Source organism: Perna viridis, chromosome 8, assembly GCF_037379345.1.
Source record: "Perna viridis isolate PV_CMFRI_1.1 ecotype Kerala chromosome 8, ASM3737934v1, whole genome shotgun sequence".
NCBI lineage: Eukaryota > Metazoa > Mollusca > Bivalvia > Mytilida > Mytilidae > Perna > Perna viridis.
Window position 1 is genome coordinate 1,901,796 of NC_142452.1, and position 18,059 is coordinate 1,919,854.

Genomic DNA, 18,059 nt, shown 5'->3' on the forward strand with positions numbered 1-18,059 from the left:
GTTTTACAACGCACCAAACGTCCCTCTTCCATTGCGGTGTGAATATACCGGAGGTGATTAAATAGCATTTTAAAATCGGTAAATCAGTGGGCATATCAGTACAAAGAATAATTTACAAGAAGTAACCATTACTCATTGTTTTATAAGAAAGTGTTATTTATCCCAGGACTGACCAATGTTTTGAGACGCATTTTTTTATTATTCTCTTACGCAGATACATATGTCGTTCAAGGAAATCAGAGTAGTTAGTACTTGCTCTAGCGTAGCGAATTAATACAATTTATCGTATTAATATAAATCAATTTAGCATAAGTGAATGAATCAGAGATTGGTATTTACTTATATGTAAAATGGTGGTTTTCTTTGTTACAAGAAAGATAAGTTCCCGAAGTGTTACCAATTCGGAATCTTTGAACTTCTTTGATAAAACCGGAGAGTTCGGGTAAATATTGCTACCATATCGGGGTTCGTGTTACTTGGTCTCTCTTGCCCAGTGTGTTATCACGGGATTGTAGCTATTACTGTTGCCATTAAAGCGGGGCTAGGCTTGCCAAATTACTAAATGCTAAAATTATTTTCACAGTGAAAATAATTGCGTGAACAGGATATGGCAAGATGACAAAAGTCAAAATCATACAATATCTTTTTACTTAAACTAGCATTATAACCTAGTTTAAAGAACCAGCCACGAACGTTTTATACACCATGCCTTAGGTCTTAATGTTGCCATTCACCCCTACCTCTATTGCAATTTCTACCACGCGCTGTTCTCCGGGAATTGTTCCTATTATCTTGAATTTGATGGGTTTGTTCATTTAAATTGTGTTTTCGCATGTTATTCATAGCATGGACTTTATCATTGGCATTTATGAACTCGTTGTCAATAGATTTAAAGATTGTCGTATTTCTATTGTTCATCCTCAATGTACACCTTATTCCAGACACGTGAGTTTGTTCTTGTTCTTAATTACTTTCACTTTTTGTTCTTTTTTTAAGTGTTGTTACATAATCTCCAGGTTTTTATCTTTTACTTTCTTTTCTTTCTGCCTGAACAACTTTCATATATTGAGATGAAGTCCATAACGACTAAAAGCCTATCGCCTTACAATGATTGGTATTGCTTTATATGTAGATGGTTATATCATTTGATACCGTTCTATTATCATCACTTATATGGTGCTTTTGTACAATACGCCTACCATAAGCTGACTATTCCACAAGACGGAAAAATCCAGCAAGAAACAAGATCCAATACTTCGGGATGATATAGATCGGCAAACTTTGGCGTTAGTGGAGTAAAAAAGACGCCGTACCTCTATATCTTGCGCGTATCTCTCCCTAAGCTTTGATAAAGGGATGTTTACTTTATTTTATTCTTTTACTTACTTGATTTTTTTTTTTTTTTTTCTTTTTTTTTCTTTTTTTTTTTTTTTTGGGAGGGGGTTTATATTATTTCGTTTTGTAAGAAGAAAAAAATTCATCGACGCCAAACACGAAATAACCAACATGACGTCTTATTACAATACATAACTGTCATTCCGACCGCATCATACATCACAAAGTTAAACATAGGTGCAAACTTACATTTGCAAGCTATAAGAAGTACAACCACAAAGATGTATTTACAAAGTAATAAATAATTATCTATGTAGCTATTTCTACTACTATTAAACCGTAAAATTTGCTCTCGTTCGTGGTTATCAGTCATATACAGTTGAATCAAGTGTCTTACCTACCATACACGGTAGTTCTATCATAGAAGATGGGACTTAAACGTATTCTCTGGGACCTATGGGAAGTGAAGCGTACCCTCATTGTTATCATTGTACCTTTAGTTCTACTTCCGGTCCCCCTACTTACAGACTCTAAGGTAAGACTATTCAGCAGCCAGCTTAATTACAGCAGTAACTAATTTTCTCGACAAGAAGTATTTCTTTTATTTTCGTGAATTTTCTTTTTGTCATGCAGTTTTAGGCTTATTTATTGATAATATCTCTGGACAAATGGCTCCCTGTTTTGTGCTCTGCTTATGGAATTGCTGAGCTGAAACAAATAAGTATTTACTTGGTATATATAAAATTTGATAAAAAATAGTCTATATTCTAATGGGTTCATAGGATCCATTGCGGGCTTCTTAATCGGAGAAAAGGATTCATGGGTTCGTTACCGCCAACAATCAAGGGCATTTGCATTTCACATTTCATGATTAAAAATTGGAATTTGGTAATAATGTATATCTTCAAACATAGTTGATGCTACCAAATTTGTCTTATATTCAAAAGAAATCCAGTAGTCTTCAGAGTTTTATAATTCTCGTAAGTGGGCAAGTAGTTTTTTTTTCTCACAAATGCAGTGCCTGGCCCGGAAGTGCAATCTGACTGATAGCAATTTCCTACGCAGACCTTTAACTACTTTCTGATGTGCGTGAAAACAACCACGAGGCATGAGCACTGCTCATAGCTACTTCCGTTGTACTGTACTTATTTGCACAAAGAGGTGTTGTTAAGTACTGACTGTGGCAAATGTGTAAAGCTTTGAAATACCCTCTGTACAGGAGATTGGACCGATAGCCCTCTGTGGAGGAGATTTGGCAGATAGCCCTCTGTGTAGGAGATTGGGCCGATGGCCCTCTGTACAGGAGATTGGACCGATAGCCCCCTCTGTACAGGAGATTGGACCGATAGCCTTCTGTGCAGGAGATTGGACCTATAGCCCTCTCTGTACAGGAGATTGGACCGATAGCCCTCTGTGCGGGACATTGGGCCGATAGCTCCTATTTTCATAAGTTCATTACAATTTACGCTGAGCTCGGATTCGACTTCATCTATAGTTCAGTGTATTTTTGCTTACGGTGACAAGATCTTTTTCTTCTTCTAATGCCTGGGCATACCCTTTTCTGCCATTAAATGATCATGTCTTGTATATTCTAAATCTAATATAACGATATGTAACTCAAATCTATTTTCAAATATATCATTTTAATTAACGAATTCTAAGATAAAACCTTCGATCGGATCTTAGATCTGCGATGATGACACATTCAAGAACTGATTAAAATCTATAGACCGTCGAGATCGTTGAAATCGGGATCTCAATCTTTGTTAGAAACACCAACTACCCGAACAAAGTCATACGGTGAAAGACGATTTGATAGATCTGCTGCCTTTCAATGGAATACTTTGCCAAATGATTTGTGGGACACTACAGTGAGTGTGGATGTTTTTTTTTAAAAAGAGACTAAAAACCCATCTTTTAAGCATTTATGTGATAACTTGTATTAATCTGTTTTATTTTTTATAGTATTATTTCTTTCATATTACCATACTTGAATGTTTTCCATGCATGTTTTAAATTTCATTTTGGTCTATTTTATTTTATTTTAATTTTGAATATATTATCATACTCTTTACAGATTCAATTCCAATCAATTAGTTTTTTTCCTTTTGTCTCTTATTTTAGATTGTTTTTTTTTAAATAGAATGTCTACACTTTTATCATCACTTTTGTCGCTTCAGTTCATTTTTGTTTCATCAAAATATGTATCATTGTGTTACTTGATATTCATTCAATTTTATTTTGTCGTGTTATTTTTATTTTTTTTGTAATTTGATGTATTTATATCTATTTTTTATATATGCATGTTATGTACAGCACTTTGAGTATATGTATTATAGATATAGCGCTTTATAAGATATGCAATAATAATAATAATAATAATAATAATACATGTTGTAAAACTGGGGACATAGAGCAAAGTTCCCATATAGCCCTAGCTTTTAATAGAAGATTTTTCTTTCACATATGAAGTGGTAATATCTTTGCTTGACTTTAAAGTATACATAAACTAATGTAGGATATGAACAATCATTGCACTGGTAACAGGACGTATCTTACATGATCCAGTAAGTCGACATTAAATGTTCAGGCGTACAGGGTCATCTTGTTACATACCAAGTTTCTGGAACAGCTTGTTGATTTTGTAAAATAAAACTATTCATGTTTTTTTTATATATATGTACAGCAACCTTGAACTTTTCAAGTCTACTTCATTTTACCGATTGGGTGTTTAAGTTAATGTTTTCCCAATGCAAGATTCATCTTGTGTCGTTATTTGTTCATGAAATTAATAAATAAATGTACTTTATATTATACGATCCATTTGCTAATGCATTCCTTAAAGTATCTTGAAAACGGCGAAATTTCGTCGTTGATGCATCGCATTCATTCTTATTTAATCGTAAAGCGACCAATCAAATTCGTAACTAACCGTAAAACACTCAAAATCAATCGTATATTCGCAAGGATTCGTGTTACAGTTTTACGAATCTTGTAAATTTTGGAGATCTGTAAAATTCTTGTGAACGGGGTTATTAACCGTCATGACTTGTTCCACACCTAAATGCATTACTGCTATAGATCCAGAGTCTGTATCAATGATTGTCTAGACAGACAACATACACTATATTGAATTGCTGCCTTTGCAACCTGGTCTTGTTCTTCCAATTCACAATAAATTTATGTATACAATGTTTCACCGTATTTGATACAATTCCATCGGAGTCATTAAATTTATGTCTTTCGACAAAAAAAAACTGAATCAAGTCAGCCACCTTGAATTTACAGAGTTATCTCATTCTGAAATATGAAGTGTCATTAAAAGCAGCTTTTTATGGCAATTTGACGCGCAATTATTTTGCAACAGGCAACTGGACCATTACATCGGCTTTGCATATCCATAATTTACATTAGCTATTAAAAACAGTTTTGCTTCATTTGCATAGTTTTTTCTCTAAACATTCCTGGTATTTTTGTGTATGTTTTCGTACTAACCTAACATCTTGCATTCCCTTTGTAAGTTTAATGCATTCTTCTATTGTTTGTTTTTGTTTGGTTACTGTTTATATTGTTACAGGAAGCAAAATGCGCGTACGGGCTAGCTATAATGGCGATATTTTGGATCACAGAAGCGCTTCCATTGGCTGTTACCGCACTTCTTCCAGTAATTGTGTTCCCAATATTTGGAGTTATGAAAGCAGGTGACGTGGCTTCAAATTATATAAAGGTATAAATAATATGCTTTTTGTACAATAAGGGTTTTTTGACGGAAATAAATAGAATTATCCGATCGGAACGCCATAGTCGATTATCTGCAGCTAATTGTCATTTCAAACCATTTCGTTTCTGACAAAAATCAGGAATACAATTTGACTGCGTAGTTTTTTTGGGTTTTTTTTTTCAGGGTACCAGTTTAAATGATGTCTTCTATAACAACAGTGTATAATGACATTTTGTTTGTGATCTTTTATTCTAGGACTCTTCTATATTTGGTATTGGCGGATTGACACTTGCTATCGCTGTAGAAAGGTGGAATTTACACAAAAGAATAGCACTCCGTGTTTTATTATGGTTTGGATCTAAACCTAAATGGTTGGTTTTTAATTATTATGAATTATATATGTTAATCAGATAAAAACTCTTTAAAAGTCTTTAAAATCTGCAGTTACCACGCATGAATGCGCAAGGATATCAGTATATATTTTATCATTTCATACATTCTTTCCCTTGATTACTCCTTCTTAAATTTCAATGAGAAAATTGGTTCCCATTGCATCATTTAATGACCAGTTTCAATCATTAAAGTTTTTTTAAAACACGATGACGTTAATTGATATATATATATATATATATCAATTTGATCCGATGGAGCAGTGTAGCGAATAGAGTCGTCACATTCTGAGACGTTGTATAATATCTATCTATCTATATATATATATATATATATATATATATATATATATATATATATATATAAACAACGTCTCTGAATGTGCCGACTCTCTTTATGGAAACCACCGCAACAGAACGAGAATTTTACCCAACCTATATACATAATCAATGATCAATGAATCTTTACCATCCTTGCTGCGGTGTGTTTAATATACCTTTGTTATGCTACATAGGTTGATGTTCGGATTCATGCTTCCCACGTGGTTTTTATCCATGTGGGTAAGTAATACCGCTACGACCGCCATGATGATACCAATAGTTGGTGCTGTGATGGACCAGTTAAAAGAAGTCAACCAAGTCGATGGTAGGTTAGTTAATGATTTGAAATAAAGATGGGTTAATATTCCCCGAAATTAAAGAGGTTGTCATAATCATTTTTGCATTATTTCATTAAAGTAAATTAGTCGTATCATTTGTTTCTTTCGTTTGTTTGTTTGTTTGGGTTTTTTTTTTGGTTTTTTTTTCAATCTTGCTTAGATTGACCCGTCTTGATATGCAAATACTACAAAAGTTAATAAACTGTGTCACGATGGATGGCATTCATGTTATGCCGAGATACTTGTAAACATTGTTATCTGACTTGACAATCTTGTCATAGTTTTGATGTGCACTTTAAATTGCACTTCACAGAGTGGTCGTTCAATACTTATACCTTTGTAATAAATAAAACGTGACCCGTAAAACGCTCATTCCCTGAACAAAAAATATCGGTAGCGCTGCAGAACCAATGCTTGATGGTCCATTGTAGTTTTGTTGATAATTTTGGACTATAGATTGAGAAAAAATATTAAAAGTTGACTTTCTGTTGCTGATATATATACCTAGATATATCAACCAAATTGCGGAACCTCAAGGCAACTTTCAACGGGAATATTTTAATCTAGAGGTTCAAAGGAGCCTAAATCTAGAGGTTCAAAGGAGCCTAAATCTAGAGGTTCATAGGAGCCTAAATCTCCTGTTTTTTTTTAAATAAATTGCTTAAAAACAACAAAGAAACTAAATTGTTTATCAATGAATTTTCCGTTGCATCTTCAGTCTCAATACCCTTTGTAAGTAAACATCATTGCTGAAACAATCGATTTGCAGTGGTAGTTGAAAGAAGAACTTTTTCCCTTTTATTTGTTCGTTCATTCATCTTTTACTCGTACCTCTAGTCAGACCTTAATGGATGTATGTTTTAAAACAGAAATTGGTAATGACAATAAAGGCTACATCCATCTGGATGATAAGATCAAAGACATAACAAAGGGAAATTGTCATACTTCACAAAGTGGTTCTAAACAAGATGATAGTGGTGTCAATACAGTTGAAATATCAAACACTGTGAAAGATGATGGTCTTGATGTAGAAATTCAAGTCAGTGGAAAATCGTAAGTCAACAAAAACCAGTACTATCTTAAAAAAAAAGATAGCCGACGCAGTAAACACTGTTCTTTTTACTTTTTCTACATTTAATTCAGGAAATAACACATGACACACACTTTCGATTTTCGATACAATTTTCGAACGCTATTAAGTTATCAGTATTTGACCAATCGGGAAACAGAATTGCGGTCAAGTGACTTGCGTTTCCATGGACGAGCGTCTTTAAGGTCAACGGATAAAAACCGAAACTATACCGAATGCGTCGAAAAAACTGTGTGCAAATAATGTGAAAATATAAATAAAAACATAAAATACCATTTTATTACATTTCTAGCAAGAAATTTTAATACGATAATCTTTTTATGGTTTTAATTGCACTACCACTACAAAAGGTAAGGGTTTTCCCTGGACGCTGTATTTACAATCAATCCAAATACAATGAACCGAATGCTGTGATTGGTGACCACAGATTTATATGTACATTCTATTAAACCAATCCAAGAAAATGTTGAATGGATTACATGTAGAAAGTATTATTGTACCGGGCCGACACTGGTACATAAGGCCGCCTATGAATTATTGACAATGCAATTTCCGTATGGGGGGACGGGGTCCTCACTTCCACTAAAATCTAAAAATAGATCCTGGTGAATTTCTCTAATCTAACGCAATGTTGCTTAAAACCATATAGCTTTTAAATTTTGAAATAAAAACCACCATTTCATGCGGCGTTTCTGTCCGTAAATTAAAGTTCAAACAGGGGAATACTTTTTCAAACATCAATTTTTCAGTAGCCAGCCTTAAGTGCCCCATAAAATATGGGCTGCTAGCTTTCAAATTCAATACTTTTGGTTCCTTACTGTTCGTACAATTTTTTCATGAAAATATCTTTTTTTTTATTATCCACCAATCGTGAACGCTTCTGTATTTTACACTATGCTGCATGTAGGGTAAAGATCTGGCTGAATATCGAGGAGACATAATTTCGCTATTGTAACATCTAGTGATTGCCATAGTACTTGAATTACTCCGGCAAAAAATAGAGTTAAGTTGCTTTTGTGATTCATGGTCAGTGTTAATTCGTTACTTAATAGATTTCTTTGGTATTAAATTTTGGCATGACTATGTTAAAAATAATAGTAAATTTTAGTTCAATGAATTATTGTAGAATTATTGTCATCAGAAAAAAGAACTCAAAGAGAAATGCATAAAAACACTTTGAGAAAATAATTAATTCAAATTAAAATACTACTGAAATAATTGACATACATACCTTACAGGGAACCAGAAAAACCTATAAGCCGTTCTTCTGAATCTAAGGACTATCAGAACACGTGTAAAGCGATGACATTGTGTATTGCCTACTCAGCGAATATAGGAGGAACTGGTACCCTGTCTGGAACTGGTCCAAATATCATCATGCAGGGTCAGGCAGACTTGTAAGTTACAAATATCGTCATGCAAATAAATGCAAACTACTTGCAAGTTTAAATATATAGTAATGCAGGACGTCGAGAGTCGACAATATAACCAGAATGAGTATGATGAATATGTCAAGGAGACAACAACCCCACCGGGATAATAAAAATATCAACTCAAGGTCACCCATGGGTCTTCAATGAATAACGAGGAAATCCTTACATCAGAGGACTAACTGCAGCTAGCTCAATTGCAACATTTTACACGGGTACAGCGAAATAATTGTCCCCCATATACTCCAGCAACATTTTACACGGGTACAGCGAAATAATTGTCCCCCATATACTCCAGCAATATTTTACACGGGTACAGCGAAATAATTGTTCCCCATATACTCGAGCAACATTAAAAGAAATTGAAAGTGAAGCCGAAACAATGCAAACAGAGGCCCAGAAATTCCTGACTTGGAACAAGCGCAAAACAAATGCGACAGGGTTAGAGTACTTTTGCATGATCACAACCCCCCTTCTAAATCTGGCCACTCTGTAAAATATTGCACGAATAAACATACTTAAAAGGTATGAGTCCCTTGTAAAAACAGAAATAAAGAAACTCATTATACGTTACACAAAATACCTCACTTGCTAATCTTTTGTAAATGGACAGATCAATTTCTTTTTTTTTTCTTTTCTCTTGATTTCACCCTTTCATTCATTCCTTTTTTCCTTGATTTCAAACTTTCATGTCTTCCTCTTCCCTTGATTTTACCCTTTCATTCATTCCTTTTTCCTTGATTTTACACTTTCATTCCTTCCTTTTTTCTTGATTTCACCCTTTCATTATTTTTTTCCCTTGATTTCACCCTTTCATTCATTCTTTTTCCTTGATTTCACTCTTTCATTCATTCCTTTTCCTTGATTTCACATTTTCATTCCTTTATTTTCCCATGATTTCTCCCTTTCTTCCCTCCATTAACCTTGATTTCAACCACTAATTCTCTTGACAATCAGTCTGTATATTGTTTTATTCCCCTTCGCGGTAATGATAGAATGTATTTCATTCACTTTTATTGTAGAATTTTTCAAAGAGTAGGACTAGAGTCTTCTGGTATTAACTTTGTCAGCTGGATGATATTTGCAATACCAGGTTCTGTAATTTGTCTTCTACTACTATGGATTTGGTTACAGATATGGTTTTTAGGAATAAGGCAAGTGTGTTGAGACAGCAATCTTGCGTTTCTTACCAATAGAATATATATATTACTGTTCCATTTTTTAAAACCATTTTAGAATTCAACATAATTAAAAGAAAATATTTATAAGAAAAGCTATACTTATTTGTATTCACTAGTATAAAACATTCAGATCTAAGACCATCTATTTCTAACTTAACAAATCCAAAATTAATTTATCAAAAGGCATTCTTGCACAAAAATATTTCTATATATCAATTGAATAGTAAATGATTACCAGACGGAGCTATTTTCATTTAAAAAATAATATATTTTATAGTGTTCAGATAGGCATAGGTAAGATTTATTGACACGGCAAAATGTTTAATATATCTACTTAAATCAAGAAAAATAAGGTTCTTTATAGTTAGTCTACCACACCATAATGCTTGTCATGTTTCTATTTAAAGACAGTTGTTTTGTTCAAACCTCAAAGAGGACAAAAGAGCCACAAAAATCATCAGGGATGCTTATGATGGCTTAGGTCCGATGTCGTAAGTATCGTTCTTTGTCGTGGAGAACGTCTCCTCAGAGGGAAATCAAGGTTTTATACGTAGACACTGTATCAGTATCATTAGTAGAACAAGGATGTATTGTCTCTGTTCCTTCAAATACTGTTCTACTAACAGGAAAAATAGGAAAGAAAACTGTGTTATAAAGTGTTTGGGAGATTAAAATACATACGTTTAATAATCTATCAGATGTTGTTTTAAACAATATTTTGATTTGCAATCTTATGTTGACCATTTCAAATTTTAATATTAAATGATTTCCGTCATGTGTTTAAGCTGTTAAGCAGTTCTGTAACTCAATTAAGTATGATTAGTCTAAATACTGTAATTTACTGTTCACTTACTATCTCCCTTAGATTTGCTGAAATAGTAGTCTTGGCACATTTTATACTGCTGATTTTACTATGGTTTAGTAGAAAGCCTCCCTATGTGAATGGATGGGGTTCCTGGTTCGAAACAGGGTAAATATGTGCATAATAATGTGTTCTTAGTAGAATTACTATTACTTTAATTTTCTGTATTACTCAAATATTTGCTTTAAACTTTGTTTCGGTATTAAGATATATATATGTAAAGAAATATTAGAAATTAAAAGTCGCCTCAAATTACGCCTCCTACAAGCAAATCTATTTTCATTAAAACAGTTAAGCAAAAGAATGTTTTTGCCGAAATATAATTTGTCACATATTTTGTTTAAAGCTTTATTACAGATTCAGCGTCAGCCATTATTATTGTAACATCGATGTTTGTTTTCCCCTCAGTTCGTCCAGCAGTGCTCTGCTTCCGTAGGACAAACGGTAAAATACTTTGCTCATTCACATAAAGTTTTATGTTGACCATTGTTTTGTTTTTTTGCAATTCCCTCTTTTCGTTTCTTTACTATGACCTTTTAAAGTCAAGTTTTTTTTCAACAACCATTGTTACCCAAGGGGGAAGGCAAGTTTTAACAAAACTTACCGGACCTATGATACTATATTTTGGGAAAGGGGGCTATTTATCAATTATGGACTTGTAGCGAAGTCAATACATTATATATGGACCTGCTCATATAGCAGGTCCTTATATAGCGTATTGATTGAGTGAAAGTCCTTAATTTATATATTTCATATGTAGATAATATATTTTCTTTTTGTCTGCGGCGCTACCGCCATGATTGGCGGAGAGTAATTACAGAACGGAACGGTTTATACTCGGATCTAAATTTAGAAGTATCGATAGCATCAATATACATATAAATAGAAACATAGCTTCAATATATTTTAAAGGCTTCATGTACGTGGAATATCCTTTGCATCACGTGGTCTTAACAACACTAGGAGCAAAGAAGACTTTTTCACCATATGTAATATTAAATAGTGCTCAGGTTCAATATGATATACATCATGGCATAAATATCATTCTCAATGACAGATATACATTTGAGAAAGGGAGATATTAAATTGTACTCCGGTTCAAAACAATACATCATGGTGTAGATATCATTCTTAATGATAGCTATAAATAACCAAACAAAGCAAATATTCCTTTCATTTTCTAGAAGTACAATGGCCATTACCAAACTCGTATTTTGAGTTTGGTAAGAAGTGGTTAGGTCCATGGTTGGGTTGTAAAGCCGTGATTAGATCCATGGTTGGTTGGTTGTGAAGCCTTGGTTAGATTCATAGTTGGTTAGTTGTTAAGCCGTGGTTAGATCTATAGTTGGTTGGTTGTTTAGTAGTTGTAAGATCCATGGTAAGTTAGTTGTTAAGTAGTGGTTAGATCCATGGTTGGTTGGTTGTTATAGGATGGTTAGATCCATGGTTAGTTAGTTGTTAAGTTGTGGTTAGATCCATGGTTGGTTGGTTGTTAACCTTTGGTTATATCCCTGGTTGGTTAATTGTTGAGCTGTGGTTAGATCCATGGTTGGTTGGTTATTAAGTTATGGTTAGATCTATGGTTGGTTTGTTGTTTAGAAATGGTGAAATCCATGGATGGTTGGTTGTTATATAGTGGTTAGATCTATGGTTGGTTAAGCGGTGATTACATCCATGGTTGGTTGATTGATAAGCCGTGGTTATATCCATGGTCGGTTGATTGTTAAGTAGTGGTTAGATTCACGTTGGTAGGTTATTTAGTAGTGTTTAGATCCATGGTTAGTTAGTTGTTAAACGGTGATTACATCCATAGTTGGTTGGTTGTAAAGCCGTGGTAAGATCCATGGTTGGTTGGTTATGAAGCCGTAGTTAGATCCATGGTTGGTTGGTTGTTAAGTTATGATTATATCTCTGGTTGGTTGGTTGGTTGTAAAGCCGTGGTAAGATCCATGGTTGGTTATTTGTTTAGAAATGGTTAGATCCATGGTTGGTTGGTTGCTATATAGTGGTTAGATCCATGGTTGGTTTGTTGTTAAGCCGTGGTAAGATCCATGGTTGGTTAGTTGTAAGATCCATGGTTGGTTGGTTGTTAAGTAGTGGTCAGATCATGGTTCGTTAGTTGTTAAGTAGTGGTTAGATCCATAATGGGTTGGTTGTTAAGCCATGGTTAGATCCATCGTTAGTTGTTAAGTAGTGGTGATATCCATGGCTGGTTGGTTGTTTAACAGTAATAAGATCAATGGTCGATTTGATTTTAAGTATTGGTTAGATCCACGGTTGGTTAATTGTTAAGTAGAGGTTAGATCCATGGTTGGTTGGTTTTTATGTTATGGTTAGATTCATGGTTGGTTAGTTGTTGAGAATGATTAGATTCATGGTTGATTGGTTGTTAAGCCGTGGTTAGATTCATGGTTGATTGGTTGTTAAACCGTGGTAAGATCCATTGTTGGTTAATTGTTGAGCCGTGGTTAGATCCATGGTTGGTTGGTTGTTGAGCTGTGGTTAGATCCATGATTGGTTATTGTTATTTAGTGGTTAGATCTATGGTTTGTTGATTGTTAAGTCGTGGTTAATTGATTGTTTGTTAGTTGTTAAGTAGTGGTAAGATCCGTAGTTGGTTAGTTGTTAAGTTGTGGTTAGATACATGGTTGGTCGGTTGTTAAGCCGTGGTTAGATCCATGGTTGGTTAGTTGTTAAGTTATGGTTGCACCCATGGTTAGTTATTTGTTACGTCGTGGTTAGATCCATGGTTGATTGGTTGTGTTTGTCTCTGAGACACTTCAGAATTAAATCATTATTAAGTTACCTATCCATGGATGTACCTTTACGATTAAAACCAAAGTCAGTGACAAATAAAATCCTGTCAAAATACCATGAAGTAAACAGCAATACGGAAGTAAAAAATAAATGTTTTATGACTGAGTGTTTATTGAATGAATAGGCTATAAATTAAGGTATTTACTTTTATCTTTATAACTGTCTATTTCAATTCAGTTGTACATCGACAATGACAAAAGTATATAGAACGAATTTGTGAATAATGTTGGTAGTTTTCTCCTGACATTTTATATATTAACATTTGTTTTACTTCCTGACATAATATTACCAGAACTTTATTCAAATATCCATGCAACACAATCCTGTTTTATGGTAATGGCCTTATTTATTGAATTGGTTATCTAGTATTATGATCATTGCTCCACTTCAAGCCACTAGAAACTAATTGCAGACTTTATAAATCTAGTATCCTAGATATGCTGCTTCATAAGTTTGTCCGTTGCTATTCCATGTTTAAAAAGAAGGTAATTTAAGTGTCACTTTCAAAAAATCACGAATACATTCATTATAATGTGTTGCGGCAGTTGCGTCCATTTCTATATTCAAACAAAATAAATTTAACCTTAACCATATTTGCTGCATAAGATGTCCCAATGAATATCATATAACTGGTGTAATTTTTCATTTTCCTATTTAGGTTGGAAAGATTAATAGTGTACGTAAATATCAGTTTTATATTGAATAGGTTTTCCAAAAGATGACAGACCACATAAACCAGTACCTCCTATTCTTGATTGGCCAACTGTTGAGAAGAAGTTCCCTTGGGGTGTGTTGCTCCTGATCGGAGGAGGATTTGCACTTGCTGACGCTTGTGAGGTAAAGTTGGATAGCATTTTAACAACTCAAAAGTAATTTGCAGAAACTTACTTAAATCATTAAAAATTTAGGTTTCAATTATTAATTTATTAATGAAATTATTTGACTGGCGGTTATTTATACAACTGAAACGAATTCAATGGTTTCATGTTTTCCTATTTCACATCTGACTTAACTTCGTTCTTAAACTTTCAGGAAAGACTAAAGGAAAAAAAATTGAAGTAAAGTAGCCATGTATAATATCAAATACAACCCGTTTGTGCTGGGATTTTAAATCTTATATGATATCTTCAGAAATCTGGACTTTCCGCATGGATTGGATCACACTTGGAAACTTTCAGCGGCATGGATACATGGGTGATGATTTTTGTTTTCACTGCTTTGGTTGCAGTTTGTACAGAAGTAACCAGTAATACAGCGACAATAACTTTACTACTACCTATCCTTGGAGATTTAGTATGTTTACATTGTTTACATTGTGTTTGTGTTAATACAGTGAATTGCACTATCCAATAAAAGAAAGATGACATACTTAAACTTCTTCAGAACAAAATAGTATTTTGAATAACACACATTCACAAGTTTCAAAATATCACTTGCATGGCAGCACCAATACTTGCTAACCCTTGAAACGTTGCAAATTGACAAGAATTTTATAGCGAGGATTAAAACTTGACAATACAAGAAATTGTTTTTACATTTATACTATTTCATATGACTTTAATTTATTGACCTATGTTTTAATCCATACTTGTAGGCATTGCGTCTTAATATAAACCCATTGTATCTCATGTGGCCCTGTGCGATAGCCACATCATTTGCCTTTATGTTGCCAGTAGCCACGCCCCCAAATGCCATTGTTTTTGCTACTGGTCATATTACAGTTAAAGATATGGTATGTATTTGCGAAAATACATTTCTTGTTAATCTTAAATATCTTGGGAATATTTCTGCTAGTTATTAATAAAAATGTTAGAATCTTACACATGCAGTTTGTTTACAAACAATTAGGAAACTAAACTGTATTGTGATCATTGCAAAATACAACTAGAAACATGCAAGTTTTCAAGAATCAGAACTGTACTTTTGTACCAATTGTTCTTTTTGATAAAAAAAAGTTTCATCGATTCCTTTCTTTTTTATTGTCATGACTGTTCGAATGTGAAAGTTGGCATTACACAAATTAAGAATGTCAAATCTCTCTTTCAGGCTGCTGCTGGATTTGTGGTGAACATATTGTGCATAATTGTTCTTAATATTGGTGCCAACACTTGGGGAATGGCTTATTTCAATCTCGACACCGTACCTCCTGAGTTTTTAGACAGACAGAATAACTCCATTAATGATATAACTACATTCACACCGTAGGATTTGTTCTTTTGTCATCATAGCACAATATATCCCTACTTGCATTACAGATCCGTGCTTTATATAGGTTGCACTTACTTCGTCCGTTTGTTAGTTCGCAAACAAAAAAATCAATAGCGAAAAATGCTGAATTCAAACAATTTTCTAATATAAATGTCCATATCAATGTTTTGTTGTATTTTGATTGATATTTACATAAAAAGTACAGATTTTGATTTTATGCGCACAAAAGCTATCAAATATTGAGAGCTGAAATTATAACAATTTAAAGATATAAAATGAATTTAAAATGAATTCAATGAATTTAAAAAAAATATAATTTGAATATAGAACCAAGTAATCTTTCCCTAAAATAAGAGTATTGTTTACTTCAAAGTTGAGTTAACCTACCGCGTTACGCGTATTTCAAATGCCACATCGCTAAATGGTTCAAACATTGATTTGAAATTGATGATATTGTTTTAATTCCACTATGCTTTTGGATGTCTATTTTTTTCAGTTATTATTTATATACTAGATACGCTAGTTTGAAAATATTTTACTGTCAGTACTCATATGGCTATCTATATGTTCATTCAAATTTAAACCAACAATTTCGTTCTTTCCAGAACGGTAAGTTATTGATCCATTTTTCTTGTGATTGTGTTCCTTTCATTTACACTTTTGCGGGTGTTTCTAGAAAAGCAGAGGACGCTTACCTTACCGGTGCGGTGCACCTGGTTCATGTTCATTTTTAGTGGAGTCCGAGTTGCTTACTTGCTTTTGTTACTTTGTATGTATGATTTTAGTTACTTGATGTTCTTTGTTGTGTATGTCTGTTTTCCGTGTTTGGTCTTTGTCCCAAAATTACATTCCTTTGATTATAACCTTGGTTCCCTTGATCACTTTTCGACTAGGTCGCCTATCTTTTGTTAAGTGACTAATAGTATCGAGATTATGGTAACAGAAGAATCAATTGGTGTTCGTGAATAAGCAAAATATTGTCAATCACAATCTTCGAGAACTGACCGTCCGTAGTCATTTATTTTCGGTCTATTTCAAATATTGGCCAAAAACACCGAAGCGTCAGAAAATGATTAAGATACGTCATAATTCAAAAACACATGGCCTAAATGTGAACACATGAAAAAGAGTCGATCTATATACCAATGAAGCGAACCTAATAAAACAAGATTACACATAAAAACGGAGAGAAATAAGGCGTCACACACACAAAGAAAAACTAAAGCACAAGATGAACTCCCACAATCGACTTATTCATAATATTTCCTCATTTGTGACGGAATTTAAGTGCTGTAGTAGTCCAGTTTACCTTGTCAATTTGTTTTGATATATATCATTTGTTCGGAAAAATCATAATAGTCAAATGATGTACTATTTAAGCAGTACCGTGTGTGTGTGTGTGTGTGTGGTTTGAATATTTATGCTCCCAGTGTTGGGTTGCTTTTGTTACTTTGTATGTATGATTTTAGTTATTCTATGTCCTTTGTTGTGTATGTCTGTTTTCCATGTCTGGTCTTTGTCCCTGGATTACATTCTTTTGATTATCGCTATAACCTTGGTTTCCTTGATTACTCTTTGATCCTTAACATGATTTGAGAATTGTTAATAAAACTTGTACAAACCGAATCACTATTTTATTGTATGACTTACTAAGGTACATTTAAACTGACAGAACTTCAAAAGTGTTGGGTTTATCCAGGATTTCGTTAAGTGTTGGGTTTATCCAGGGTTTCGTTTAGTGGTGGGTTTATCCAGGGTTTTGTTTAGTGTTGGGTTTATCCAGGGTTTAGACAGGTTTTAATGTATAATTATGTCTTTTATATAATTGATAAATAAATTAGTTCACAACTTTATTGACACATATCGTTTTTTTTCAACTGTGTTAAGTGACTAAAATGTGCATAACGAAAAGGCGTTTCCCTATATTTTGAATTGTTCAAATCCGATAACATCTTAGTCCAGCATCACAATGTTTATATTGTCAAATCGGCCGTGATTCTGTTACCAAGTTGATATTCGGTTGTTAATTATTTGACAAAAACAATAATTAACCTCATAATTTCATGTCTTTTGACGTTTATTGTTCCTTCGAAATATCGGCAAAAAATACCGAAGCGTCAACAGTAGGATGATTCAAATATATCAAAATCCAAAACCATGGCCTGAACGTGAACACGTGAATCAAAGCTAATAATCTAGCAACAAGAATGCGGCTCTGTGACACGTGTCAAACACTATTAACACTAAGGCGAAAGCATTCATTTCCACTTCAATCTTGTAGCAACATATCCCTGTTCCAAATGCCTAATTGTTAGAAGTATAGCGTTACGGCAAGTTCTGGCATAGCGTATGAGTTGTGATATGAAA

General features: G+C 33.6%; 1 protein-coding gene across 1 annotated transcript; it reads left to right on the top strand.

Annotated features, from left to right (window-relative positions):
- The first annotated feature begins 1,690 nt into the window (after positions 1-1,690).
- On the top strand, positions 1,691-17,551 carry LOC148608903 (Na(+)/citrate cotransporter-like). The gene is made up of 14 exons (XM_088540819.1): positions 1,691-1,870; positions 4,913-5,062; positions 5,312-5,427; positions 5,961-6,091; positions 6,974-7,157; positions 8,433-8,591; positions 9,647-9,782; positions 10,217-10,296; positions 10,671-10,775; positions 11,014-11,111; positions 14,191-14,321; positions 14,616-14,777; positions 15,079-15,216; positions 15,531-17,551. Exons 1-14 carry the CDS (start codon positions 1,763-1,765, stop codon positions 15,687-15,689), a joined length of 1,857 nt encoding a protein of 618 aa, XP_088396945.1. The 5' UTR covers positions 1,691-1,762; the 3' UTR covers positions 15,690-17,551.
- The last annotated feature ends 508 nt before the right edge of the window (positions 17,552-18,059 follow it).

Bases quoted from the DNA above. Each gene is read 5' to 3' on its own strand.
- LOC148608903 (XM_088540819.1), top strand. From the start codon at position 1,763: ATGGGACTTAAACGTATTCTCTGGGACCTATGGGAAGTGAAGCGTACC. The intron at 10,776-11,013 runs GTAAATATGTGC...TTTTGTTTAAAG, and splicing joins GGTTCCTGGTTCGAAACAGG to CTTTATTACAGATTCAGCGT. The intron at 11,112-14,190 runs GTAAAATACTTT...TATATTGAATAG, and splicing joins CTGCTTCCGTAGGACAAACG to GTTTTCCAAAAGATGACAGA.